Source organism: Pinus tabuliformis, chromosome 3_2 (genome assembly GCF_031772625.1).
Source record: "Pinus tabuliformis cultivar Carrire ecotype Pingquan chromosome 3_2, CPIR1, whole genome shotgun sequence".
Classification (NCBI taxonomy): Eukaryota; Viridiplantae; Streptophyta; class Pinopsida; order Pinales; family Pinaceae; genus Pinus; species Pinus tabuliformis.
In genome coordinates, this window is record NC_142302.1 from 828,377,803 (window position 1) to 828,404,841 (window position 27,039).

At 35.7% G+C, this 27,039-nt stretch overlaps 1 protein-coding gene and 1 pseudogene across 2 annotated transcripts; one reads left to right on the forward strand and one right to left on the reverse strand.

Annotated features, from left to right (window-relative positions):
* Positions 1–329: 329 nt before the first annotated feature.
* Positions 330–23,741, reverse strand: LOC149183230 (cold-responsive protein kinase 1-like). Of its 2 annotated transcripts, none has more exons than XM_089417092.1 (8): positions 23,538–23,741; positions 22,820–23,455; positions 18,038–18,235; positions 17,778–17,905; positions 17,478–17,691; positions 17,143–17,374; positions 16,892–17,042; positions 330–1,102 (listed from the first exon to the last, which is right to left on the reverse strand). In XM_089417092.1, exons 1-8 carry the CDS (start codon positions 23,650–23,652, stop codon positions 773–775), a joined length of 2,004 nt encoding a protein of 667 aa, XP_089273218.1. In that variant the 5' UTR covers positions 23,653–23,741; the 3' UTR covers positions 330–772. The 2 variants fall into 2 exon arrangements, with proteins under 2 accessions (XP_089273218.1, XP_089273219.1); XM_089417093.1 differs by having other exon boundaries at positions 23,567–23,723.
* A 2,656-nt stretch (positions 23,742–26,397) lies between these two features.
* On the forward strand, positions 26,398–26,887 carry LOC149183231 (histone H2A-like; annotated as a pseudogene).
* The last annotated feature ends 152 nt before the right edge of the window (positions 26,888–27,039 follow it).

A 27,039-nucleotide genomic window follows, 5' to 3' on the forward strand; every position in this document is an offset into this window, starting at 1 on the left:
TTCGCTGGGAAAAACAAATAGTGCAACACTTTACCATTCGTCGGCTCAGCTCCACGTAAGCACGCTTCACGTTTTATGCAACACAACCATTGCTTCTTTTTACTTTCCTCCGCAAATAGGGCGCACATCCCCAAGTGCCTTTTGTTTGCTTCACATGCTGTACCCGGCTATCCTATCCAATCCACTCCACTCCACTCCAGCTCTTACATTCACTAAGTTCTAATATACTCACTTTCGGCACATTGTTGCTTCTATTCTAACGGCTACTGGGACAAATTATTGGCATTTAAATAGGTTAAAAGAGATTACATGAAAATGAATACCATAGATAAAATTATGGGTTTTCATAAATTTGGAATTACAAAATTGCTAATAACTTTACAGCCAAATTTATCTGAACAACCCTAACAAACTAAACTACATTTTAACAGTATTTTTAAATCATAAAACATTAACCACTTAAATGTGATATCTGTCGTCCAATTTTCTGCGTGATTTACTGTCATGTAACAACATTCGTTTAATTCTGCCGGTCAAATTTAATGAAATCAGAGCTTCGCCTGTGCACAACATATGTGGCTTGTCATTTCATTTCACTTGAACTTCATGAATGAATAGGAGAAATTAAATATTTGAAGACACATTGCATGCTGTGAGAATTCACTGAATTTGATTAATGGGAGGGATCGAACCTCGAACGTCCGTGTGCCTGCATCAAAAGTTAGTTTCAACAGCGAAGTAGCAGATTGTAAAAAGATAAACACCGTTCCGTTTAACGGGGAAGTAAAGAGATGCTGATAGATCCATGAGATGTCGGAGTTGGAGCAGCAGCTTGGGTCTCAGATTCGGGTATCGAAGTGGAATTTGGGCGTCTGTCTGCAGCGGCATCTATAAAAGCTGGTCGTGTGGGCTCAACAATTCTCTCTGAATTGTTGGTTAACATCGACACAACCTGTGGCATTGCCGGTCGTTGCGTCCATGAGCCTTGGGTGCATAGAAGTGCTACAGTAATCACTCTTAGCACTTCCTCTCTTTGGTACTGCCCCTCTAACAATGGATCCACAATATCCAAAACTTGATTCTGCTCGAACAGATTCCATGCCTGCATTATCATCAAAATAATGAGCACAATTTTTATAGTCACAGTTAAACGTGTTTCATATACCATGCATAGGCTAGCTCTATAATATTAGACACCTTTTTGCAAGCAAAATTATAACCGTGTTACATATAGGCTACGTCTATATGAGACTTCTCTGCATGCAGCATTTACAACGTTTCGGTTCATAAAGAAACATACCATCGGTTACATATTCAATAGTGTATACATACGCACGTAATTGAGATGAATGCAACTTAGAACTTAGGAATAAAGAAGAGTAAACATGCTACAAGCCGCACATTATCATTTTAGGTTAGTAAAAAGATAAAGAGAAATAAACTAATAATAACATAAATAATTCACAGCACATAGACACTGTCCTCTAAATTGTTTTAGAAAATGAATTTAAATTATTATTTTTGGTTTGTAAATTATTTCTAAAAAATTAATTTTGAAAATTAAATTAAATTTACTATTTTTGTTTCATAGAATCAATTTTTCCTATTTTTATAAACTATATTATATCACTCATACAAAATTATAAATTATGAAAATTTAAAACTACCATCTATAAATTGATTCTATAACTGAATCTTTACCCAAACTCCCTTAACACCACTTACATTTTCATATTCCATAAGAGCTTTTTAGCTCTCAATAAGAAGAGAAAGCAAGCCTAAAATTTCCTAACAAAGAGGATATGGTGCAGCATGGTAATTAATGTAAGAGTTGCAAAGAGGAGGAAAATAAAGCTTTCCTCGTTATGAAAGAGGTATTTTAATATGACAAATTAGTGTATTTTATATTTTAGTATTTAAAAAATAATTGTTAGACATTATTTTCAAATGTTTTTTATACTTTTTAATTTAGAATTATTTAACTAATACTATATTTTATTTGTAATGTTTTAAAATAATTTTTATTTGTAATTTTTAAAATAATTTAATAAATTAAGATAGATATAAATTAATATATTAATTAAATTAAATAATAAAATAATAAAATATTTGTATTTTAATTGTTTTTATTTGTTTTTAATATTTAATAGATTAAAACTTTAAAACATAAATTAATATATTAATAAAAAGACAGGTTTCCATTATTTTTATTTTTTTTAAATCATATTTAGATATTTATAAATATTCGTAATTCTTTATTTATTTTAATATTTAATGTATTAAAATTTAAAATATAAATTGGCATATTACTTAAAATATATATATATATTTTATTTAAATATTTCATATATTAAAATTTTAAAATATAAATTCGCATATTACTAAAAATAAAAAGACATGTTTTCTTTATTTTTCAAAAAAAATCATATTTAACTTTTTAGGGATATTTAAGCAAATAAGAATATCCTAAAAAGTTTTTGTTAAAAAGAAATATAAAGGAATATGAAAAGGCACATTTCTCAAAAAAATGATTCTAGAAGCTACCTTATATAACAAATGCTCTATTACACTATAGAGTGTGGATAGTTATAGAAATGCTCTATTACACTATAGAGTGCGGATAGTAATAGAAGCTAAGTTATATAACAAATGTTCTATTACAAAATAGAGTGTGGATAGTTATAAAATACTGTTATATTTTTTATTAATTTTTTGCATTGAATTATTTTTTTAATATAAATATAAATATTATAAATTAAAATATAAATAATGGAATTTAAATGGTTTTAAAAAAAAATTAAAAAAATTGGAATTTTAATTTAATTTTTTATAATTTAAAATTTAAATGATAGAAATTTAATTTCAATAAAATATTTTTAATAATAAATAAACATATACATAAATTTATATTAAATTTTAATCTTTATAAATATATATTAAAAAAATGATTTTATTATATAATTTCTTTTAGAAAATTCTAATCATTATAATTTTATTCTTTTTAGTATGAGGGGGTTTACGCAGTGCATTATATTAGATATTATTTTGGGATTCCACTGTGTTAAGTAATTCATTCACATATGCCGATTTCCATGAGAGGTAGTCATAACTGACTAATTTCTCATGATTTTTGAATAGTTCACTTACCATAGTGTGTAAGTCATTCACTTATGACCATTTCCATGAGAGGTACTAATTTCTCATTATTTTGAAAATTTCACTTAGCACTAGTGAAATGAATCACATAGCATGTGAGTCATTCACGTATGACCATTTCCATGAGAGGTAGTCGTAACTTACTAATTTCTCATGATTTTTGAATAGTTCACTTAGTACTAGCGAAATGAATCACATAGCGTGTAAGTCATTCACGTATAACCGTTTCCATGAGAGGTAGTCATAACTATGTAATTTCTCATGATTTTTGAATAGTTCACTTAGCACTAGTGAAATGAATCACATAGCGTCAATAATCACTTCGGTACTAATTTCTCATTATTTTGAATAGTTCACTTAGCACTAGTGAAATGAATCACATAGCATGTAAGTCATTCATGTATGACCATTTCCATGAGAGGTAGTTGTAACTTACTAATTTCTCATGATTTTTGAATAGTTCACTTAGTACTAGCGAAATGAATCACATAGCGTGTAAGTCATTCACGTATAACCGTTTCCATGAGAGGTAGTCGTAACTATGTAATTTCTCATGATTTTTGAATAGTTCACTTAGCACTAGTGAAATGAATCACATAGCATCAATAGTCACTTCCAGGGCTTGCACCCGGTAACCAGGACTTCCCGGGAGGTCACCCATCCCAAATTGCCTCTGGCTCAAGCGCACTTAACTGTGGAGCTTTCCTCACAATCAACCCCACTTAGCTTGCTACCCCATTTGCAAAACCTTAGCAAGTATTGTGCCTCATAAACCATTCAATGAGAGATCCCTTCACTCTTTTTCGAATTTAAGTATTAGGGGTTTTACGTAGTGCATTACATTAGATACCATTTTGGGATTCAACTGCGTTAGGTAAGTCATTCACATATGACCATTTCCATGAGAGGTAGTCGTAACTGACTAATTTCTCATGATTTTTGAATAGTTCACTTAGCACTCATTGCATCTTTCTTATGATTTTTGAATAGTTCACTTAGCACTCATTGCATCGAGTGATGCTCACAAGGGCGAAGAAGTGGGATTGAAACTAGTGAAATGAATCACATAGCGTCAATCATCACTTTCGAGGTGCAATCACTTCCGAGGCTTGCACCCGGTAACTAGGACTTTCCAGGAGGTCACCCATCTCAGATCGCCTCTGGCTCAAGTGCACTTAACCGTGGAGTTTTCCCCATAATCAAGCCCACTTAGCTTGCTACCCCATTTGCAAAACCTTAGCAAGTATTGCGCCTCATGAACCATTCAAGTAGAGATCCCTTCACTCTTTTTTGAATTTAAGTATTAGGGGGTTTACGCAATGCATTATATTAGATATCATTTTGGGATTCAACTACGTTAAGTAATTCATTCATGTATGAGTAGTTGTAACTGACTAATTTGTCATGATTTTTGAATAGTTTACTTAGCACTCATTGCATTGGGTGATGCTCACAAGGGTGAAGAAGTGGGATTGAAACTAGTGAAATAAATCACTAGTGTCAATCATCAAAAAGAACAAGGTTAAACCAAAACTTTCAAACAACCTGAATATCAAAGAAGTGCATCCATAGTCTGCAAAGAAAATTATTTTTTTTTTAATTAAAGTTTTTAAAAAGGGTTTTTTTTTTATATATAAAATAAAAATTTAGGGTTTTATTGATTTTGTTTCTTAAAAAGAGTTTTACAAAGCTTACAAAAACAGAAAATTCTGAAGAAATGTGGCTCTCTCAAATTTCCAACCCCAATTCCCACTGTTTACACGGAAGGATTATGATGTGTAGGCCATTAACATGGTGACCACATTGCATGCACATGATGTTTGGGATTATGTCCAGCTTGGGTTTTCAGAACCTAAGGATGAAGTTGCAGAACGAGCTCTCAATAATGCAAAGAGGGAACAATGGAAGAAAGATAAGAGAAGGAGTGCATAAGCATTACGGCTTTATCCAGCAAGGAGTGGACCGAGTAGTATTCCAGAAGCTTATGATCAAGTCTTTAGCGAAGGAAGCATGGGATACTTTGGTGACAAACTATAAAGGTATGGCTAAAGTCAATATCGTTAAGTTGCAGAATACTAGGAGAGATTTTGAAAGTCTGCAGATGAAGTAGATAAAAGACATCGATTCTTTCATGAATCGGGTCATAACTTTCGTAAATCAGTTAAATATTTATGATTAAGAAATTAAAGATCAAACAATGGTTGAAAAGGTCCTCAGATTTTTGTCTACCAAATTTGATGTTGTGGTAGCAGCCATAGAAGAAGCCAAGGATTTGGCATCATTGACTATTGATGAGTTGATGGGATCACTTCTATTGCATGAGGCAAATATAGACAAAAATAAGGATTCCATTTTAGAGACCACTTTCAAAAGTCAGGTTTCTATTTCAAGAGACAGAGGTCGAGGCAGAAGTAGATTGAGAGATAGAGGACAAAGCGGAAGATATGGTGGTCAGAGAGATGGTCAAGAAGAGCATGAACATGAAAGTGGAAGCAACTACAAAAGCTTCAATAATAATCAAAGAGTTGAAAAATCAAAGATGGGATGTTATTATTGCAATAAATTTGGTCATTATGCTCATGATTACAGGAAGAAGATAGTTGATCAAGCGAACTAGAGAGCTAATGTCACTATAAAGAGTATTAACTCCATGTTCCTAGCTTTCCATACCATGCATGAACCTTATGATAGTGTGTCTATTATAAAGTGGTTACAGTAACCACATGACAGGCAACAAGAATTTGGTTGAAAATTTCAATCAATCTGTGAAAACGGAGGTAAAGTTGGGGACTGACAACACTGTGGATATAGATGGTAAAGGAGTGGTCAACATTTTGCCCAAGCAAGGGGAGCCAAAGACAATCTTAGAGGTATATTATGTTCCAAGTCTCAAACCTAATTTGATAAGTGTTGGTCAATTGATACAGAAAGGATACAGAGTTATCTTTCAAGGTCAAGAATGTGTTATATATGACAAGCCCCCAAGCAAGCAGCTAATAGCAAAGGTGCAGATGACAAGGAATATACTCTTTCCTCTAATTATGAATTACAGTGGTCAGGTGAGTTCTTTTACAGTTTGCATGTTTTGATGATTATTGGTTATGGCACTTTCGATTTGAACACTTGCACTTTTCTGGTTTAAGATTGTTGCAACAAAAACAGATCGTCAGAGGATTACCTCCCATCAATGAACCTGCTAGTACTTATGAGTGTTGCACCTTGGGAAAGCAACACCATGAACGTTTTCCAAATGGAGTTGCATACAAAGAAAAGCAATCTCTTGAGCTAGTGCATACAGACTTGTGTGGATCTACGAGGAAAAAATCGATTGGTGGAAGTTGTTACTTCCATACTTTCACTGATTTTTATAGTAGAAAGACTTGGGTTTACTTCTTGAAGCAGAAGTCTGAAACTTTTGCAAAGTTCAAGCAATTCAAAGCCTTAGGAGAAAACCAAAGTGATCGACAGATCAAGGTATTGAGGTCAAATTGTGGTGGCGAATATGACTCAAAGGCATTCCATGATTACTGCAAACAACATGGAATCAGAAGACAATTTACAACCATGTACACACTGTAGCAGAATGGTGTAGCATAGAGAAAGAACAGGGAAATTATGAACATGGTAAGTAGCATGTTGAAAGGTAGAAACTTGTCTAATGAGTATTGGGCAGAAGAAGTTGCATGTGCTATTTACGTGATCAATAGATCTCCGACAAAGAGTGTAATGAATAGAGTACCAAAACAAGCATTGTCGGGGATATCTTGCAGTGTATCTCATCTCAGAGTATTTGGATGTGTAGCTTATGCACATGTTCCTAAAGAGCAAAGAGGCAAATTGCATGATAAAAGTGAAAAATGCATACTTATTAGTTATAGTGAGTAATCAAAAGCTTACAAATTGTATAAACCTATCACAAAGAAGACCATAATTAGCAAAGATGGTGTGATCAAAGAACAAGGGTCATGGAATCGAACTATAGATAAAACAATTGATGCACAAGTGTCATTGATGGAAGAAGATGATGTAGCAGAAAAGGAGCAGAAAGACTCACAGGTGAAGACACCAAACAAAGACACACCAACAAGGACTCCAAGATTTTCATAGCAACATGGACCTTCAAGCAGATCAACAGATCAAGATTCTCCCAGCAATCAATCAGGTGATGAATCAAGCAATGGTAAGAGAAAGATGAAAAGTATGAAAGATATTTATGATGATTTGGATGTTAATTGAAATTTTGCATTGTTGTCATTCCAGCCTTCTTCGTTTGAAGAAGAAATCGGAGATGAAAATTGGGTGAAAGCCATGGATGAAGAAATTGAAGCTATTGAAAAGAATAATTCATGGGATTTGATTGATTTACCAAATGATAAAAATCTCATTGGTGTAAAGTGGGTGTACAAGACAAAGTTGAATGAGAAAGGTGAAATTGATAGATTTAAAGCTAGACTTGTAGCAAAAAGATTCTCGCAACAACAAGGAATAGACTTTGGAGAAACGTTTGCCTCAGTAGCCAGATTGGATACTGTAAGAGCGGTTCTAGCCACAGCATCTTAGAACAAGTGGAAAGTATATCACATGGATATGAAATCAGCCTTCTTGAATAGAATTCTAGAAGAAGAAATTTATGTGCAGCGGCCTCCAGCATATGAAGTTGAAGGTAATGAAGAGAAGTTTATAGGTTGAAGAAAGCGTTCTATGGACTGAAGCAATCGCCTAGATCTTGGTATAGCAAAATCAACACCTACATGATTAAGAATGGGTTTTGTAGAAGTAACATTGAACCTACCTTCTACACAAAGGTAAATGAGCACGGACAAATTTTGATTGTTTTCTTATATGTTGATGACATGATTTTTATAGGTGATTTTGAGTTAGATGAACTTAAAGCAGGGAACTTAAAGCAGCCATGATGAAAGAATTTGAGATGACAGATCTTGGTCTCATGAAATATTTTATTGGCATAGAAGTTGAGCAATCTGAAAAATGAATTTTTATTTGTCAAAATAAATATGCCAAAGATTTGTTGAAAATATTCATGATGGAAAATTACAAACATGTCCCTACACGAGTTGCAACGGGTACAAAGTTAAGCAAGGATGATGAAGGATCAGATATCAATCCAACTTTATAAAAACAATTGATTGGCAGCCTCATGTATCTCAGAGCTACAAGACCGCATATCATGCAAGGAGTGAGTTTGATTTCCAGATTTATGGAGACTCCAAAAGACAGACATTGGAGTGGAAGAAAAAGAATTCTAAGATACATAGCGGGAACTAGAGATTGTAGCATAATGCATGCAAGCACAGAAAAGAAGGATTTGATTGGATATACAGATATTGATTTTGCAGGTAATTTCGATGATAGGAAGAGCACTTCTAGTTATGTGTTCCATCTTGGTTCAAGTGTGATTTCATGGGTATCTAAGAAGCAGCCCATTGTGACACTTTCACCAGCAAAAGTAGAATATGCAGTAGCAACATCAACAATACGTCAAACAGTGTGGTTAAGAAGAGTATTTGATAGACTCAAGCAGAAACAACAAGGATCAACAATAATATATTGTGACAACACCGCAGTGATTGCACTATCCAAGAATAGTGTGTTTCATCAAAAGAGCAAGCATATTGATACTAGATATCACTTTATCAAAGAACTTGTGAGCAATGGAGAAGTTCACTTGAAGCCTTGTAAATCTACTGATCAATTGGCTGATATATTTACTAAATCATTAGCAAAATATGTGTTTGAGTTTAATAGAACAAACTTGGGTGATGTAAGCCTAGCTAAAACATAGACAAGTAGACATGTTTGAGTTGTCATGAGTCATGTTTTAGTTTAGCGGTCATAATTAAGGGTAAGTGTTAAAATAAGCTAATTACCCCTGCATGAAGAATTGGCTAAACTTAGAGAGTCAGTTAACTAATAGCAGACATGTTTGATTTGTCATGAGTCATGTTTTAGTTCAGCGGTCGTAATTAAGGGGGAGTGTTAAAATAAGCTAATTACTCCTGCATGAGGAATTGGCTAAACTTAGAGAGTCAGTTAACTCATATTTAAGGGTTGAGTATTTGAGTGTTGAGTCAAGTTGAGTTAGGTGATAGACTACTTTTAGTGTGTGGTTGCATGTCAAGATATTTTTGGTAAGTAGCTAGTTGGAAAAGGTTAAATACCATTCACTGGGTTCATTGTAAGAATCATGTTTTGTATGATCAATAGAAGAGCCGCAACTCATGTGATTTTTGTGTGAATTATTTGTTTTGTCTTCTCTGTCTCACCTACAACCCTTCATAATTTTACATTTTTATTAAAAATAAAAATTTTGAAATCTATTATAAAATAAATGGGCCTATTGCGATTACAAATTTTCATGTGAAATTAAATTGCGAATTCAGGCTTTCGTGCCAATTTTTTTATTAACTGTAATAACTGTTGAAATATAATTTCAACTGTCGTGCGACTGCTGTACAATGACGACAAAACCAACATGGATTTCCCTGCACCACCATTTCATGCTGAGTGGTATTTTTCGAGGGGGCTCCGATCACACCGATCAGCTGACGCATGTCCTCAGTTGACTTTCCAAAACCGCCATTCCTTGGAAGGTAAAGGTCGGTAAGAAGAGGCCTTGCAATATTCACCATAGCCATTCGATTAAAATGAAGGCTGTCCACCGTCCGATTGAAACCAAGTTGCTGTACAGGTCTCCGCCATTGATCCATGAACCTTGCGTGGAGTAAAAGTTTTGTTTTGATCGCCAGTTTCTCCGTAAAAGTAATTAATGTAAATTTAATGTGATAGGTAAAAGTTGGTAAAGTTTTTAAGTTTATTTTTTATTACTCACGACAGTATGGCACAAAAATGTATGTGTTATGTTTTTAGTGTTAGTGGTTCATTGCATAGGTAATGTAGGGGATAGAGAGGCACAGCAGCGCAATAGCAAAAAGCGGGAAGAACACACAGAGTGCGAATGAATGTATTTTTTTTGGTTGAAATGTAACTTTATGGAAATGTAGCAGCATATTTAAGGAATTACATTTACAGCAGTAAATGTAAGAAAGTTTTTTTTTACACAATAATGTAAAGAATGAAGGAACAGAGCAGTTAATTTTTGAGACAAAGTAATTTTTTTTTTGTGCATCTGAAGCAGTCTTGGTGAATCCCTCTGGCAGAGGATGAAATTTGTAATTGCAGAGGATGAAATTTGTAATTGCAGTGATTTGATTAATGAATACAAGTTTATTTTGGTGTGTGAAACTCTATTCTTCATCTCCAGCAAATAAATATTTTTTTTTTCTTCCCTGTGCTAAAACAGAGTATTATTTCCTGAGTTAAAACAGAGCATTGTTTCTCTGTTCAGTTTGTTTGAAATTATGAGAAATTTCCAACATGGTATCAGAGCTAGTCCAGGCTCTTTGAGTAGCTTCTCCAGCTGAGTGAAGACTCAGTCAAGAAAGATCCAAGGTATTTCTCAAGTTTTTTTCTTTTGTGTGTTGCTGTTGAAGACAGTCAGTGATTTTTAAATACATAGTCAAGTATTTTGGAGCATATTTTAGAGTGCAAGAATGGCTGGCTCCAGCACCAGCATCAGCACCAACACTAGCATGAGTATCTTTAATACTCAGCTCCCACAATTTAATGGAAAAAACTATGACTATTGGGCAATAACTATGAAAGCTTTGCTTGCTTCCCAAGACTTACGGGAATTAGTTGAAGATGGTTTTGAAGAACCAACAGATGAAAATGAGTTTAATAGGTTAACTCAGGCAGAGAAAGATCTATTGAAGAACAATAAGAAGAAGGATTCCAAAGCCCTCGTATTCTTATATCAAGCAGTGCATGAGAGTGTGTTTCCAAGGATAGCAGCAGCCAAGACATCCAAAGAAGCATGGCAAACTCTCAAGACAGCCTATCAAGGCATGGAGAAAGTGAAGACAGCAAAACTACAGTTGCTGAGGAGAGATTTTGAGAACCTATGCATGAAGGAGTTAGATAATATTTACTCATTCTTCACACAAGTGATTGGTCTGGTCACAAAAATAAGGTCTCATGGAGAGATTCTTGAAGAAAGGAGGATTGTGGAGAAACTATTGAGGGTCCTACCCTCAAAGTTCGATGTGATTGTCACCACCATAGAAGAGACAAAGGATCTCACAAATTTCTCAGTTGATGAACTACATGCATCACTGATAACACATGAGCAGAGATTGAGTAGAAATGAAAACTCATCTCTAGAGCATGCCTTTAAGACCCAGATGTCCTTTGGAAGAGGAAGAGGTCAAGACAGAGGAAACAAGAGAGGAAGAGGCAGAAGCCAAAACAAAGGTGAAAGAAATAGTCCAGCAAATGCTCAAGGAAGAGGCAGCAATCCAAATCAGAACCAAGGCCAAGGTAGCAGCCAACAAAGTGGACAACATCATGCTCAAGGACAAAGGTATGAAAAATCCAATGTCCAATGTTATTATTGTAAAAAATATGGGCATTATGCAAATGAATGTAGGAAGAAACGGCATGATATGAATAATAGATCTAGTGCAAATTTCACTAGAGAAAATATCAACCAAGATAATTTGTTGTTAGCTTGTAATATGGTTGAAACAAAGAGTGATGATATATGGTTTCTAGACTCCGGTTACAGTAACCATATGATAGGAAACATAACCTGTTTTCTATGTTAGATTAGAGTGTGAAGTCACAAGTCACACTTGGGACTAATAGTAAAGTTTTTGTTATGGGAAAAGGAGAAGTAAATATCCTAACAAAGAAAGGTGAAAAGAAAACCATAGCAGATGTCTATTATATTCCTAGAATGAAATGTAATCTCTTAAGTATTGAACAACTTGTTCAAAAAGGTTACAATGTTTTCTTTGAGAATGATGTATGCACCATAATGGATAGAAAACCCAGCAAACGATGTATTGCTAAAGTAAAGATGACAAGGAGCAGGATGTTCCCTCTCAGGATAAAAGCAATTTTAAAAGATGAAGTAGAAATAGCAGCAGTTACAAAAGAGGCTTTCCAAAGTGAACTAAAGGATGAAAACTGGTTGTGGCACTTGAGATTTGGACATCTCAACTTTGGAGGTCTTAACTTGTTGAGTAGAAAAGGAATGGTAAGAGGATTACCATTGATAGAGAAACCAGACAGCCTTTGTGAAGGTTGTATCTTGGGGAAACAACACAGAGAAAGTTTTCCATCAGGGAAAAGCATAAGGGCAAAAGCACCCTTAGAGATTGTCCACTCAGATTTATGTGGACCGATGCAAACTCCATCACTTGCAGGCAACCAATATTTTCTAACATTTATTGATGATTTTACTAGAAAAACTTGGGTTATTTCCTGAAGAACAAAAGTGAAGTGTTTGAAAAATTTTGCAATTTCAAGGCACTTGTAGAAAACCAAAGCGGGCTGCATATCAAAGTTCTGAGGACTGATATAGGAGGTGAATATATCTCCAAGGAATTTCTACGTTTTTTAAGAGAAAATGGAATTCATAAGCATTTTACTACTAGGTACACTCCGCAGCAAAATGGAGTTGTCGAAAGGAAGAATAGGACAATCATGGATATGTCGAGGAGTATGTTAAAGACAAAGCATTTTCTAAATGATTATTGGGCTGAAGCTGTACACTCTACAGCATATATTTTGAATAGATGCCCTACAAAAGAAATCATGAACAGAGTGCCGGAAGAAGCATAGAGTGGGAGAAAGTAAGGAGTCACCCACATGAAAGTTTTTGGATGTATGGCCTATGCACACATTCCAGATCAGCTAAGGAAGAAGTTGGACAACAAAGGGGAGAAATGTATTTTTATTGGATACAGTGAGGAATCCAAAGCTTATAGGTTGTATAACCAATCCACCAAGAAGCTTATTGTGAGTAGAGATGTTCAGTTCATTGAGGAGGAAGCTTGGGATGGAAGCATAGAGAAAACAGTGAATGTTAAAAGCTCTTTGTCGCCTGATGAAAATGATGAGGAGATGGCTGAAATACATCCCCAAACAACAACACCAACACAAGGACAGCAAGGGACACCCTTGAGGAGAAATGAAAGTGCTTCTCCAAGCATATCACAAGGAGGAAATTCAAGTGCTTCTTCAAGCACTTGCACACCAAATGAAAGAAGTAAGAAGTTCAGAAATTTAAGTGACATTTATGATCAAGGTATGAATTCTTTGTTTGCTTTATATTGTCATGTTGATAACCCTATTCATTTCGAAGATGCTATTAAGGATAAGAAATGGATAGAAGCTATGGATGAGGAGATCAATGCCATAGAAAGAAACAAAACATGGGATTTAGTTGAACTACCAAAAGGAAAGAAAGTCATTGGAGTTAAATGGGTCTACAGGACCAAGAGTAATGCTGAAGGCAAAATAGAAAGACACAAGGCAAGCCTGGTTGTCAAAAGACATAAGTAGCAATATGAGAGAGACTATGAGGAAACTTTCGCACCGGTTGCTAGAATGGAAACCGTGAGAGAAGTGCTGTCCATAGTAGCAAAAAACAAGTGGAAAGTTCACCAAATGGACGTGAAGTCAGCATTCCTAAATGGAGTGTTAATGGAAGAGGTTTACATTGAGCAACCTCTAGGCCATGAAAAGAAAGGCCAAGAGCACAAAGTGTGCAGATTGAAGAAAGCTCTTTATGGGCTGAAGCAAGCACCAAGAGCGTAGTACAGTGAGATAAATTCCTATCTACTAGAAAATGGTTTTGAAAAGTGTGAGGGAGAACCCACCCTCTACATCAAAGAAAAAGATGGTAAAATTCTAATTGTTGTGTTATATGTTGATGATGTTATTTTCACAGGTAATGATGATTATCTTATTGAAAATTTCAAAACAGTCACTAAAGAAGAATTTGAAATGACCGACATGGGTTTGTTGAGATACTTCTTAGGAATAGAAGTAGAACAAAGTGAAAATGGGATTTTTATCTCACAAGCAAAATATGTTAATGAAGTGTTGGAAAGATTTAATATGCAGGAGAGCAAAGCAGCAACCACTCCCACAGTGATGGGATTAAAACTCAGTGAAGAAGACAACAACAAGGATTTTGATCCTAGTTTGTACAAGAGCATAGTTGGCAGCCTCATGTATTTGACTGCAACTAAACCGGATATAATGCATGCTGTTAGTTTAATTTTCAGATTCATGGAGAGGCCAAAAGAAGCACATTGGCAGGCAGCAAAAAGGATTTTGAGGTATGTTAAAGGTACTAAAAGGTTTGGCATTTTATATACCGTCTCAGAATGTTCAGATTTAATTGGATACACTGATAGTGATTGGGTTGGATGTGTAGATGATCAGAACAGCACATCCGGTTATGTTTTTCACATGGGTTCAGGAGCCATTTCATGGGCTTCTAAAAAATAGCCTATTGTAGCATTGTCTACAGCAGAGGCAGAATATGTGGTAGTTACAGCAGCAACATGTCAAGCAATTTGGATGAGAAGGATGTTAAGGAGCTTATGCCAAGAGCAAACAAAAGGAACTATGATTTTTTGTGACAATAGCTCAGCTATTGCATTATCCAAGAATTCGGTGTTTCATAAGAGAATGAAACACATTGACACAAAGTTTCACTACATCAGGGAATTGGTAAACAGTGGAGAAATTGTCTTAGAACACTGCAGGACTTAGGAGCAGATTGCAAACATTCTAACCAAACTATTGAGACAGAAAAGTTTTGAGTTTTTGAGGAAATGTCTAGGTATGACTAATAACCCAGCAATTGAAATTAAAGGGGAGTGTTGAAATATAATTTCAACTGTTGTGCGACTGCTATACAACGACGGCAAAACCACCATGGATTTCCCCGCACCACCATTTCACGATGAGTGATATTTTTTTAGGGGGCTCCGATCAGCTGACGCGTGTCCTCAGTTGACTTTCCAAAACCGCCATTCCCCGGAAGGTAAAAGTCGGTAAGAAGAGGCCTTGCGATATTCACCACAGCTGTTTGATTAAAATGAAGGCTGTCCACCCTCCGATTGAAAGCAAGTTGTTGTACAGGTCTCCGCCATTGATCCATGAACCTTGGGTGGAGTAAAAATTTTGTTTCGATCGCCAGTTTCTCCGTAAAAGTAATTAATGTAAATTTAATGTAATAGGTAAAAGTTGGTAAAGTTTTTAAGTTTATATTTTATTACTCACAACAGTATGGCACAAAAATGTATGTGTTATGCTTTTAATGTTAGTGGTTCATTCCATAGGTAATGTAGGGGATAGAGAAGTGCAGCAGCGGCGATAGCAAAAAAGGGGAAGAACGCACAGAGTGCGAATGAATGTATTTTTTTTGGTTGAAATGTAATGTTATGGAAATGCAGCAGCATATGTAAGGAATTACATTTACAACAATAAATGTAAGAAAGTTTTTTTTTACACAACAGTGTAAAGAATGAAGGAACAGAGCAGTTAATTTTTAAGACAGAGTAATTTTTTTTTTGTGCATTTGAAGCAGTCTTGATGAATCCCTCTGACAGAGGATGAAATTTGTAAATGAATACAAGTTTATTTTGGTGTGTGAAACTCTGTTCTTCATCTCCCGCCAACAAATATTTTTTTGCTTCCTTGTGCTAAAACAGAGTATTATTTACTGAGTTAAAACAGAGCATTGTTTCTCTGTTTAGTTTGTTTGAAATTACCAAAAATTTCCAACAATAACATATCATTACGAATTCAAGTTTTCGTGCCCATTTTGTTATTATCTGTAATCACACATTTCTTGCAACTACCTATAACCATGTGCATACTGGCTTTCTTTCCTCCAATTGCATCCTTTCTAAGATTCTGTTTTCTTTATGGGAAGTTAGCACCTGCATCTGCTGTCAGCTATTTCGGGATGAGGTAGATAGAGCTAATTTTTAAGTTGATGTAATCTATTAGTAGATGTGGCCACGAGTTTTAAAGTTTATGGAACTGGATGCAGCCTTGCCAGATGTATTTTAACCCTTTTTATTTTTAAGCGTCGGATATTATGATATCCAGAGCAAAGAGAGTTCATATTTTATTGAAAGGACCAGGGCTTGTCGCTTTACTCTGGCTGTTCTTCAGAGCGTGGCCACATTGACCTACGACGTGGGCAGAAGCTGAGGATGGACTTTTCCCACCAGCAATACCAAGCCCTACAGCGACTGGGTCAACGTCACTACCTTCAAACTCGGTGATAAGCTCCATAAGCCTTGACCTTTTCCTTTCAATCTCGGTGATAAGCTCCATAAGCCTTGAACCTTTCCTTTTCTGTGTTAAAGAAGGGTTTTAACTTTTAGCTGGGGTTTTTCCTTTGCTTTTTCATTACCTGATATGGACCCTTTACCAAAACATGAAACCCCTGGCATCTGGAGACATTTTTATGATTATTATTATGGATTGTGGTGGAATACAGTGTTCAAATTCACTACAAATATGCACAACATTTATGCAGTGAGCAAGGCGGATTAAGACAAGTGTGTGACGACTAGCTCCCCGGGAAAATATGAGATAGGTTCAGCCAAGAAAATGAAAGACGAGTTCGGCCATGTAATTAACAGATCGCTATCAAGCAAAAAACAAATAACAGACTTTTTGAAGAAAGAAAATAAAGCTCCAGAGATATGGGCCGTTCTTGAATCATCACGAGGAACACGATAGAAGTACTTGGATCATTTGAATATTTCATGCCAAGCAATCTTAACAAAAGATGTTCTTGATTTAATTATTGAACTGAAGTTATCTTCATTAGACTCACCCACTCGAGAAGAAGCTGACGAGGGGCGGGCAGTCTTGCATCCACGCACTTTCTCCCACTCACGATCTCAAGAACCACGATCCCATAACTATAAATGTCAGCTTTTTCCGTTAATTGCCCATGAACCGCATATTCGGGTGCAGTGTAGCCTCTGCCTTAAACCAAATTCATGAAAGCCACGAATTAATATCTGGATTCGACAGTTACAAAGATTCGCTGAAAACAACTAATAAATGAATTGCTGAACTTACATTGTTCCTCCCACTCTGGTAGAAACATGTGTTTGGCTTTCTGGGAAAAATCTAGCCAATCCAAAATCTGCAATTTTGGGATGAAGGCTGTCATCCAGAAGTATATTTGGACATTTGATGTCTCTGTGTATAATGCGAACGTTGCATTCCCCGTGCAGGTATGCAAGGCCTCGTGCTGTGCCCACTATAATGTTTAATCGGTTTTCCCAGCACAAAGGATTTCTTATCTTGCCTGCGGACCCCAGCAATAGTATTCTAAAGCTTCAGTACGAGTCACATAATTTCTGAAAACAACATGAATTTTGAAAACGTTGGCACTAGTAAGAACAACCTACCGAACAAATGTTTGTCAAGACTGTTATTTGACATAAATTCGTAAACCAGCAAGCGTTTGTGCCCTCGCTTGCAACATCCGAGTAAACAAACAAGATTACGGTGACGGACGCTGCTGATGAGCTTCACTTCGGTTAGAAATTCTTCATCAGCTTGAGTAGTGTGCTTTCCATTAAGTTTCTTAACGGCAACATCCCTCCCATCCGGAAGCCTTCCCTGTGGATCATCAAAATCATTACAATTACGCTGCAAAGGTACCACATAATTGAACAAAACCATCAAGACAACGAATATTATTATACCTTATAAACTTCTCCGAATCCTCCTTTGCCAAGCATGTTATTCCGATCAAAGTTTCCAGTAGCATCTCTGAGAATCTTGTAATCAAAATATACTTCCCCGAAATTTCCTCTTGCATCTATATTCTTATCTGTGGAGAGAGCATCACAATGACAATTTTCTTCATAATGATTTAATCCGACAAAGTTACAAATAAATAAATAAAATAAAATATATAGCGCAATTCAGCATGGAAACGATACTTCAATAATTTTATTATTACCTGTTCTAACAGAGGTTTTCCACTGTCTAACACATCGACCGAACACCAGGCACAGCATGACAAATAGAGCTGTTGAACCGACGACGCTTCCCAACAATATAGCTATTTTTTTCGATGTCTTTTTACCGGACGTGTGTGTCGAATTGCCCGGTAACGGTGTCAAATTCGTCGATCTGGGCGGCATTGTAATATTTTGTCCTGTAATTAAAACGAAAATATGAATTAACGAAACAGACATTTTATATCATGATCAAACAGCTAATACATGCACAGAATGCTCTGAAGTCTGGTTATCGGTAACAACAAATAATAAAACAACCCCACCTCGAGACCTCGACCGTCACGCTTTCTTTGAGTTACTATTACAACCAATAACCGAGGCCAGAGAATCGACCAGCCGCAGTTTTCTTGCGAGTGAAAATAAATTCAAAAATCCAAAATGTTGGAGTTTTCTTGCAAGTGAATATAAACTCAAAAATTCAAAATGTTGGAGTGTTTGAATCGTTTTTATAGTGGAAATTGATTTAGCACATTGAGCAAGAACATATAAGGAATCATTAATGGAGCCAACAGCACAAGTTTATTTGCAGAAGAGTGGGTTATGACTTGCGCGGATGAGCAATGGACTTTTTGAGAGAATATCATCTGAATCGCTGTCATTTGTTAAGAAACGGTATTGAGAAGAAAACTACGCACCCAGACCCTGAACTTGAAATCTCATAGGGGAGGACAACTGTTCATAAGAATCCGAACACCAATAGATTGGTGACAGTATGCTTTCACTTTTCTCGCGGCTCACCGCTTCTCTTGAAGCATTTTGAGCGCTAGGGGGCTGTGAAAAGGGCCGTTCAACTCACCGCTTTTCTGAAGCATTTAGAGCGTTAGAGTACTGTCTAAAGCGAAAAGCGCCGTTCCAGTGAGAATTAAACAGTATGACGGGAATTTCAAGGTAAAAATGTTAAAATAGAATAACAAAGAGAATTTACCAACAAAATGAATTAATTAACAAAATAAATTTGAGGAGAATAATTTAAGATGATAATGTCTATAGGATAAATAGAATTTAAGATGACAATGTGAATACACAGAATTTAAGATGATAATGTGATTTCAAGGTAAAATGTTTTGGAAGTTAATTTTTTTTTATGGGAATTTAATGAGTAATTACTTTGCATATTTAGACTTTTACTTTTCCTGTATATGCAGATGATAACAAAAAAAATATCAAACACATTTTCCTTTAAATTTTATAGCTGTAGATTTATTAAAATTATGCAGAAGGATTACTCAATTCCAAATTTAATTTCACCTCAAATTAAAAATACAATTAAAAAATAGCTTTTCTTAATTGATAATTATTTTATTATTTTAATTAAAAAACTATTTACATTTCAAAAATTTCCTAATAAATTTTATTTTTAATTTATATTCTATATTTTTTTAATTTTTAATTTTAAATTATTTTAAAAAAATAAAAAATTAGAATAAATATTTTTAATAAATAAAAATTTAAAATTTTTAAATTTAAAATTCTGTACACTAAATAAAATATAACTCTCTATTTTTTTAAATTAAAAATAATTTATCTAACATATATTTTATATTAAAAAAAAACAATCTAACCACAAATATTTTACACACTCTTGAAACAGTGTCCCAACACCACCTATCCCTAAAATACATGCCATAAATAACATTGTTCTTGCAATGAATAACACAATTAAAACTATGCTGAAGTAAAATTTTACCCTGAATTCAATTGTAATTGTCACTAAGTCAGAAATAACTTTTATTTAATAATGTTACTTGATAGTGTTACTCATCTTATGAACCCTTTCTTTTGACCTATATTATCGTAGCTATTTCCATGAGATTTTTATTTGTTTCGCTTTATAAAAAAAATAGTTTTTTTTTTAATCAATTAGTTGAATATAGATAAGATCAGCCCCAATTTATTCTCACATATAACTCTTATTTTTAATTTATTTTCATAAAGATTCAAATTAATAATTCGATGTGTACTAAAGTTCACACAAACTAATTTATTTACACTTTCTAAATTACATCTAAATTACATTGGACAGTTTCTACACAATCCCATCAGGTCTCCAGGTTGCAGGCCGTGTCTGCAGGGCTTTTGACAGTTTCTAACACGATCCCATCAGGTCTCCAGGTTGCAGGCTGTGCCTGCAGGGCTATTCATCTGCAGTATCCATGGAAGATATGTAACGAAATAACCTCTTCAATAATTGACGTGACGTAATCTGAATGGCTGAAGCCTCTTTGGAAAAACTCAAGAATCTTCCTTTTTCTTATGAAATGATGGTTTTAATCACCATTACTATCCCGACTGTGTGTTACGACCATTACCAGCACAAGCTTTGAAGTTAAAAGTTTACAAATTGCCCTGAAAGACAATGGGGAGGCTCCGAGGGCTCGGTTACAATATCAGGAATTGACTTTCAGATCACCGATTAAGCACAGGACAATCAGGATATGTTGAGGGTTTTAATATTGTAATCGAAAAATGGGATATGTTGAGGGTTTTAACAATGTAATCGAAAAATGGGGTTTGAATAGTGTACCCACATACATATACTTGACAAAGTGTCTTTTAAGTCTGGTGTAAATATATAAGGACCATATTTCACTGATCATATTTGACAAACATTTTGCCTGTAAAATTTCAGCACTGAATGGATAAAAGCTTCTGTATCAGGACAAATCCAATCTGTCATTAAACCTATAGATCCAAAAGATTATGTTTGAAAGGCCAATGGCTTAAACTCGGAGGTTTCGATGTTGGTGGCAGTCATAGAAAAATACTGATGATTTGCCAAAATATGTTTGGATTCAGGCAAACAAAGAACCCTTGAACCTGCCCTGTCTCAAACCCTACCCAATGCTATGAGAGAGGAATCCACCATTTCTTTTCAGGAAAGAAGAAATTGACCATTCAGAAGGTCAGAATTTTATCCAAGGTGAAATGAAATGAAAGATTCTGCTACTTCCCTCTCTTTGCATAATTCTTTAGACCCGTGAGCTTGAAAACTGTCCCTTTTTTGCCCTAGTTTTAGAACCGCCGAGGAAGTAATTGACATTAGCTATTTATACAAAATGTAGCCAAATTTTATTAAATGTCATCCCGCAACAATGTGACCATTTCTTCCCAAAGGCGAGCGATAAGCACTTATCCCTTTTCTTTACATCATTTGGTATAGGCCCAGGCTCTGAAAAGGTAAAGGATAAGCACATATCCCTGGCCATCACATCATTTTGGACGGATAAGTAACAGTTATAAATATCAGTAGACGTTATATTTACCTTCTATTTTTAACGGGTGTGTTTACGAGGCCACAATTTTGTCAGTCAAAATTTAACTATAAAAATATTTAAATAGGATTTTTTAAGTTTTTGTTATAAAATTTAATCATAAAAATGTTTAAATAGTTTTTAATGATGGAAATTGACAGTATCATAAAAAATCTTAGGTAAAAATACCCAAAATTTTAAAATTTGATAGTCATTAACCCAAATTTCTAAATTTTTTAAATATTTTAATCCAAATCTTAAAAAAAAAAAATCACTATTTTTCAGACAAAATTGTAACCGGATTAAAATAAATATTTTATAGTGTTTGTCCAAAACATCAAGATGAATCATATCGTTGTGTGGTCAATCGGCCATTTTCCGTAGAGCCTTTGAGAAATTGACCGTCCCCAAATTAGTCAGAGTTTGATAAGATTTAGGTGCGTCCTTCCCTTTGCAGAACCGTCTGGAACCGATAGCTTCAAAGCTTCCCGTTTTCTGTCTGGCTTCTTTAAGACGGCTAAAGGAGGCTTAGCTTCCCGTTTTCTGTCTGGCTTTTTTAAGACGGCTAAAGCAGGCTTTTCTACGTTCTAACTCGAAGGGTTTATCGTGAGCACGTCAAGGGTTTTGGGAAATCAGTATTCAAATCGTTTTTTTTTTTTATTTATGGAAATTTTGTAAAATTCTGATAAAATTTGACATGGATTTTTGTAAATCTAAGTTATAGTTATCAAATTTTTATGTTTTGAGTGTTTTTGAGGGTGCTGAATTTATTTCCACAAATTCCAGCCACTTTTAACCATCCAGACAATTCTTCCTCTCCGTCTTACCAGACCACTTAAATTATTAATTTAACAACTAAATTTTAATTAGCTTTCCATTACCCAAAAAAATCAATTTAATTTAAACCCTTGGTAGAGGTTTTCCAAAAGGCAACAAGGTAAGGGATAAAACTTCTCATCCCTTGCCTTTACCTCATTGGACAAGGGATAGGCACAGGTTTTGAAAAGGTAGGGGATGCGCTTAATATCATTTGGCAAGAGCTTATCTGTGGTTCTTACATCAATTGGAAAAAGATAAGTACCATTACAGATCAATTTGCAATACATTAATTTTCTCCCAGTTTAATTACAGTGTAAATACGCTGAAAATGTTTATGTTTTGAAAATACCAGACCTCCAATTACTCTGATTTGCTGAATAAGCAGACTAAATAGTAAATGAACTGGATGAATAATAGAGTGTTCATTGTACACAGAAATGCGAACCCTAAGAGGTTCAAATAAAAAAAATAAACAGAGGATGAACAGAAATGAATAGTAAATGAAGCGGATGAATACAGAGTGTTTATTGTACACAGAAATGCAAACATTACGCGCACGAGTTTAGCCAAACAGTGCACAATATGTTGAGGAGGTCGAAAATTCACTCTCTATGATTCTCAAGTGGTCACACGGTGGAATAGAGAACTGACCTTGCAGGGAGGTGGCATTGCCGCCGCAGAAAACGACTTTATAGTCGGTGCCTGCGGGGCAAGAGAAGGTGGTGTTGGCGTCGTCCTGTGAATAGCTGTAGGCCTGGGGGCATTGGCGCTTGAAAACCATCGAATAATTAGTCGGACCGCAATTGTTGGGCCCCGTACAGCAATATTGTGATGTATTAAAACGATTGCAGGCGCTATCGCATCCGCCGGAAACCCTCAATTCAGCGGGGCAGATGGCACTTATATTGCTGCTGCAGGCGATTGCGTGGCACGAAGAGTTGGAGGGAATGATCGACACTGGCAGGTTGAATCCATCCACCAGAGAGATGTCATAGAAGTCGAGGTTGTTGATTTGATTGAGAGAGTACTCAACCATCGTCGCAGGGGGGTTTCCAGAGCCTTGACAGTTTAGTAGACCGCCACAGTCCCCAGTATTGCAGCTGCCACGGCCGTTGCCGTTGAAGGAACACCCCGTGCGCCCCCAAAACCTACCGGCTGCTGTACCATTGGCGACTTGAACGCTCCACGACTGCCCGCTGTCCAGCCGTTTACCACCGCCTGATAAACCCGCTGCCCAAACCGTGAATCGGCAGTTGTTCTGGATCTCGAAGATCGCACCTCCTGCCCCTGCAAAGATAAAAAAATGCAGTTATAAAACGTAACCCTTGGAAGAAAAACACAACAAAAACCAGAAAACTGTAGTCAGTACCCTGTAAAACGCAGATGAATAATGCTGACATGAACACGAGCGGAACTCCCTGTGTTCTGGCCATGGCTGTGATTCGAACTTTCAGCAGCAAAAGCCAAAGTATGAGGGCGTCCATAAAGTGTCCGCAGCAACAAGCAATACCCTACAAGGCTCGTGACGATTCACGCGTATACTGACCGGTCGCTTCTGCCGGCCGTCAACCATTAGACTTTCATTTGGAGATACCCAGATTTTTAAATAATACGACTGGAAGAAATTAATCTAAGCTATGTGTAAAGAGCGACCAAGCTGATTTTTGTGATGATTTCTTTTGGGATTTGGTTAATTATCTTCTATGCACAAATATCATGTTCGTAGTACGATTTTTAAATTTGTATTTCATACATTTTAAGAATTATATATTTGAATTAATTAAAATTATAATATTTTTTTATTTAGAATGTGTAAACTACCGATAATTACATCATCATATTAATATATGATTGCCAAAAAAAAATAAAAAATATATATATATATTTTATAATATTAATAACAATAATCATATATATATATATATATATACTAACCAGAATCTAATATATTAAATATTAGATGTGAGGCGACAGTCCTTTATGGAAACATTATTATATTAAATATTTGAAGTGAGGCAACAGTCAATTATATCCGATTCAATTTCCGTATATTATAATTTGATTATATTTATTTATAATTAATAAAGGTTCGTTAATGCTTTTTTGTCCACTAATATAATTATATTACTTTTTGATTAAAAAATAATATTTTTATAATTATATTAATTAATGTTAAAATGATATTAATTATTAATATAATTATATATAATTGTTAAATATTGATACACAATTTTTATAATAGTAATTCAAAACCTATGGTATTCAATAAAAAGTTTTAACCAAACGTGAAGAAATCACACAACACAAAACAGATGCAGTCACTCAACGTATATTTCACTATCATTGCAACTTTTGCATTACGGGGTAATTAATAGTGGAGGAAATGCTTTCCAAGTATTGAGTATATTTCACTATCATTGCGACTTTTGCATTACGGGATAATTAATAGTAGAGGAAATGCTTTCCAAGTATTTTATTCGTTTCCATGCGAATGGGAAAATGAGGATACTATGACTTTTTGAACGTTGTAGATCTGAATCTATATCAAAATGCAATCATCACCCATACTCGACCGGCCCTATCCGGTGATGGAATTTGACTTATGGGGTGATTTGCTTTTCAGCTACCTTTTAAAAATTTACAAAATTATGAAGATTTTTAAAAATTTATAAAATTATCAATATCTTTTCATACACTCGAAAAGGGGTTGGGAAGTTTGAAAATTGTTAAATTTGATGGGTGGGTTTGTTTTGAAATTTTAACCTTGTTATTATAATTTTACTTTTGTCTGTTTTGAAATAGTAAAGCTATTTTTGGTTAGAATCTGACTAATTTTTTTCAAAAATCTGATTATAAGATTGCTTGAAAAAAAAAAAAAAAAAAATTCTTTTAATGCTGGAAACTAATTTAGCACTATCAAAAATCCCGAAAACCCAAAATCTTAAACCTTGACAGCTATAACCTCTATTTCTCAAAATTTCTATTGTATTTATGTTAAAATTACCTTAAAATTTCCACTATTTTCCATACAAAATTATAACCTCATTAAACTACTTTTTTGAATTTCTAACCCCTACCCACCCCTATTACACTGCTTCAATTTTGGCTCGGCTGCGATTCATCCCATCACATCCCGCCGCATTCATGGCAGAATCTTGAAATCCAATCTTTTGATTGCTAGTGGATGCAAAAATTGACGTCAGTCATTCCGTTATCTCTGGATAAGCGCAGAGCGGAATTAATGAAAGGAGTAGTCTATAATGCGACTTTTCAGAGATTCCGATCATCTGAAAAGCGTGTTATTCCGGTCAGCCACCCAACCGGCTTTTCCCTCACCTCCGTCTCTATCACCTCGCTGGAACACTACACCGTTGCCTTTGTAACCGTCACCTCGCACGCTAAATGCCTGTTTCAACTTCACTAACCCCGCCAATGCCTTAACGAGCGTATGACAACCATGCCAACTAGATTTGAAAAATTCATGTGAACCGGAGCATCCCTTGCTACCCCGCCCTTGCCCAGAGCCTGACCACCGAGCGAGCGAAATGCGGTTTTATGGACAGTGATGATTGTTGGGTATGCACAGAATGGATAGGTGGGTGAAGCGTTCAAGCTGTTTAAGGAGATACCTGAGCCAGATATGGTCACTCGGACGGCCATGGTTGCAGGATTTGTGCAGAATGGGCAAGTTGAGGAGGCTTTGGAAATGTTTGAGAAAATGCCTGAACGAGACGTGGTGCCGTGGACTGCAATGATTTCAGGATGTGCGCAAAATGGGAGCCTGACTGCATCCCCTGCTACCCCGCCCTTTCCCAGAGCCTGACCACCGAGCACTACGGCATAGAAATGCCTTTGCAAGGGGAAATCAAACCATTTCCAAGCTCTGAAAGGCCATCTCTGCTAGCTGTAGTAGTGGGATAAATAAATACATTGTTACAATTAAGGCTAAATTTATTTGAGTATTGTTCAAGTCATTTCCTATTTCATCTTTTGTTCACCATATGGGTTTTCTCAGTTCTGAATATATCATCTAGAATGCAAATGAAAAGGTAGACAAAGTGCCCTGATGGCGCTTTAGGTGGATGTGATATTTGATTCTGTGAGCCATTGAAGGTTGTTGGATTTTGGTAAACTAGAGGTGGTTGACCCGTGTGTCTTCGCCTCATAGCATCTGCATTATTGTGTATTGTGTAACTCCTGGATTGTTGTAAATTGACAGAGTGCTACCTATGGAAACCTCTACTAAGTCAGGGAAGGGTGCAGGGGGCTGAAAGGGAGGATCCAAGAAAAAGCTCGTCACGAAATCAGTCAAGGCCGGCCTTCAATTTCCTATTGGAAGGCTCGCCAGATATCTGAAGAATGGCAGATATGCCAAGAGGGTTGGGATTGGAGCCCCCATTTTTCTTGCAGCTGTGCTTGAATACCTAGCAGCTGAGGTTCTTGAATTGGCAGGAAATGCTGCCAGAGACAACAAGAAGAATAGGATAATTCCCCGCCATATTCAGCTGGCCGTGAGAAATGACGATGAATTGGGAAAGCTTTTGGGGAAAGTTACCATAGCTCATGGAGGCGTAATTCCCAACATTCACCAGGTGCTCTTGCCCAAGAAGGTTGGAGAAAAGATGCCAGAGAAGGCTAAAGGTTCAAAGAAGTCCTAGTGGCATTTGGATTTTGGGGTTTTGGCGTATTTTTAAGCATCCATAGCCATGAATATGAATGTGCTTGATTTGACTGTCAACGGGCCTGGGTTTCATGATTTTGGGTTTTTTTGTGTGACTTTGATGCTAATGTTGTAGCCTTCGAAGGTTTTATGAGTTACAGTGCCCGTATGGCCATGTTGCTCCATGTTTTGTTCGCGTGGAATCGATCTG

Excerpts from the sequence above, each read along its gene's own strand:
- LOC149183230 (XM_089417092.1), bottom strand. The coding sequence starts at position 23,652 with ATGGACGCCCTCATACTTTGGCTTTTGCTGCTGAAAGTTCGAATCACA. Across the intron at positions 18,236-22,819 it reads CAATGCCACCTCCCTGCAAG|GACAAAATATTACAATGCCG; the intron begins GTCAGTTCTCTA and ends TTTTAATTACAG. Across the intron at positions 17,375-17,477 it reads TCTTGACAAACATTTGTTCG|GCAAGATAAGAAATCCTTTG; the intron begins GTAGGTTGTTCT and ends TGGGGTCCGCAG.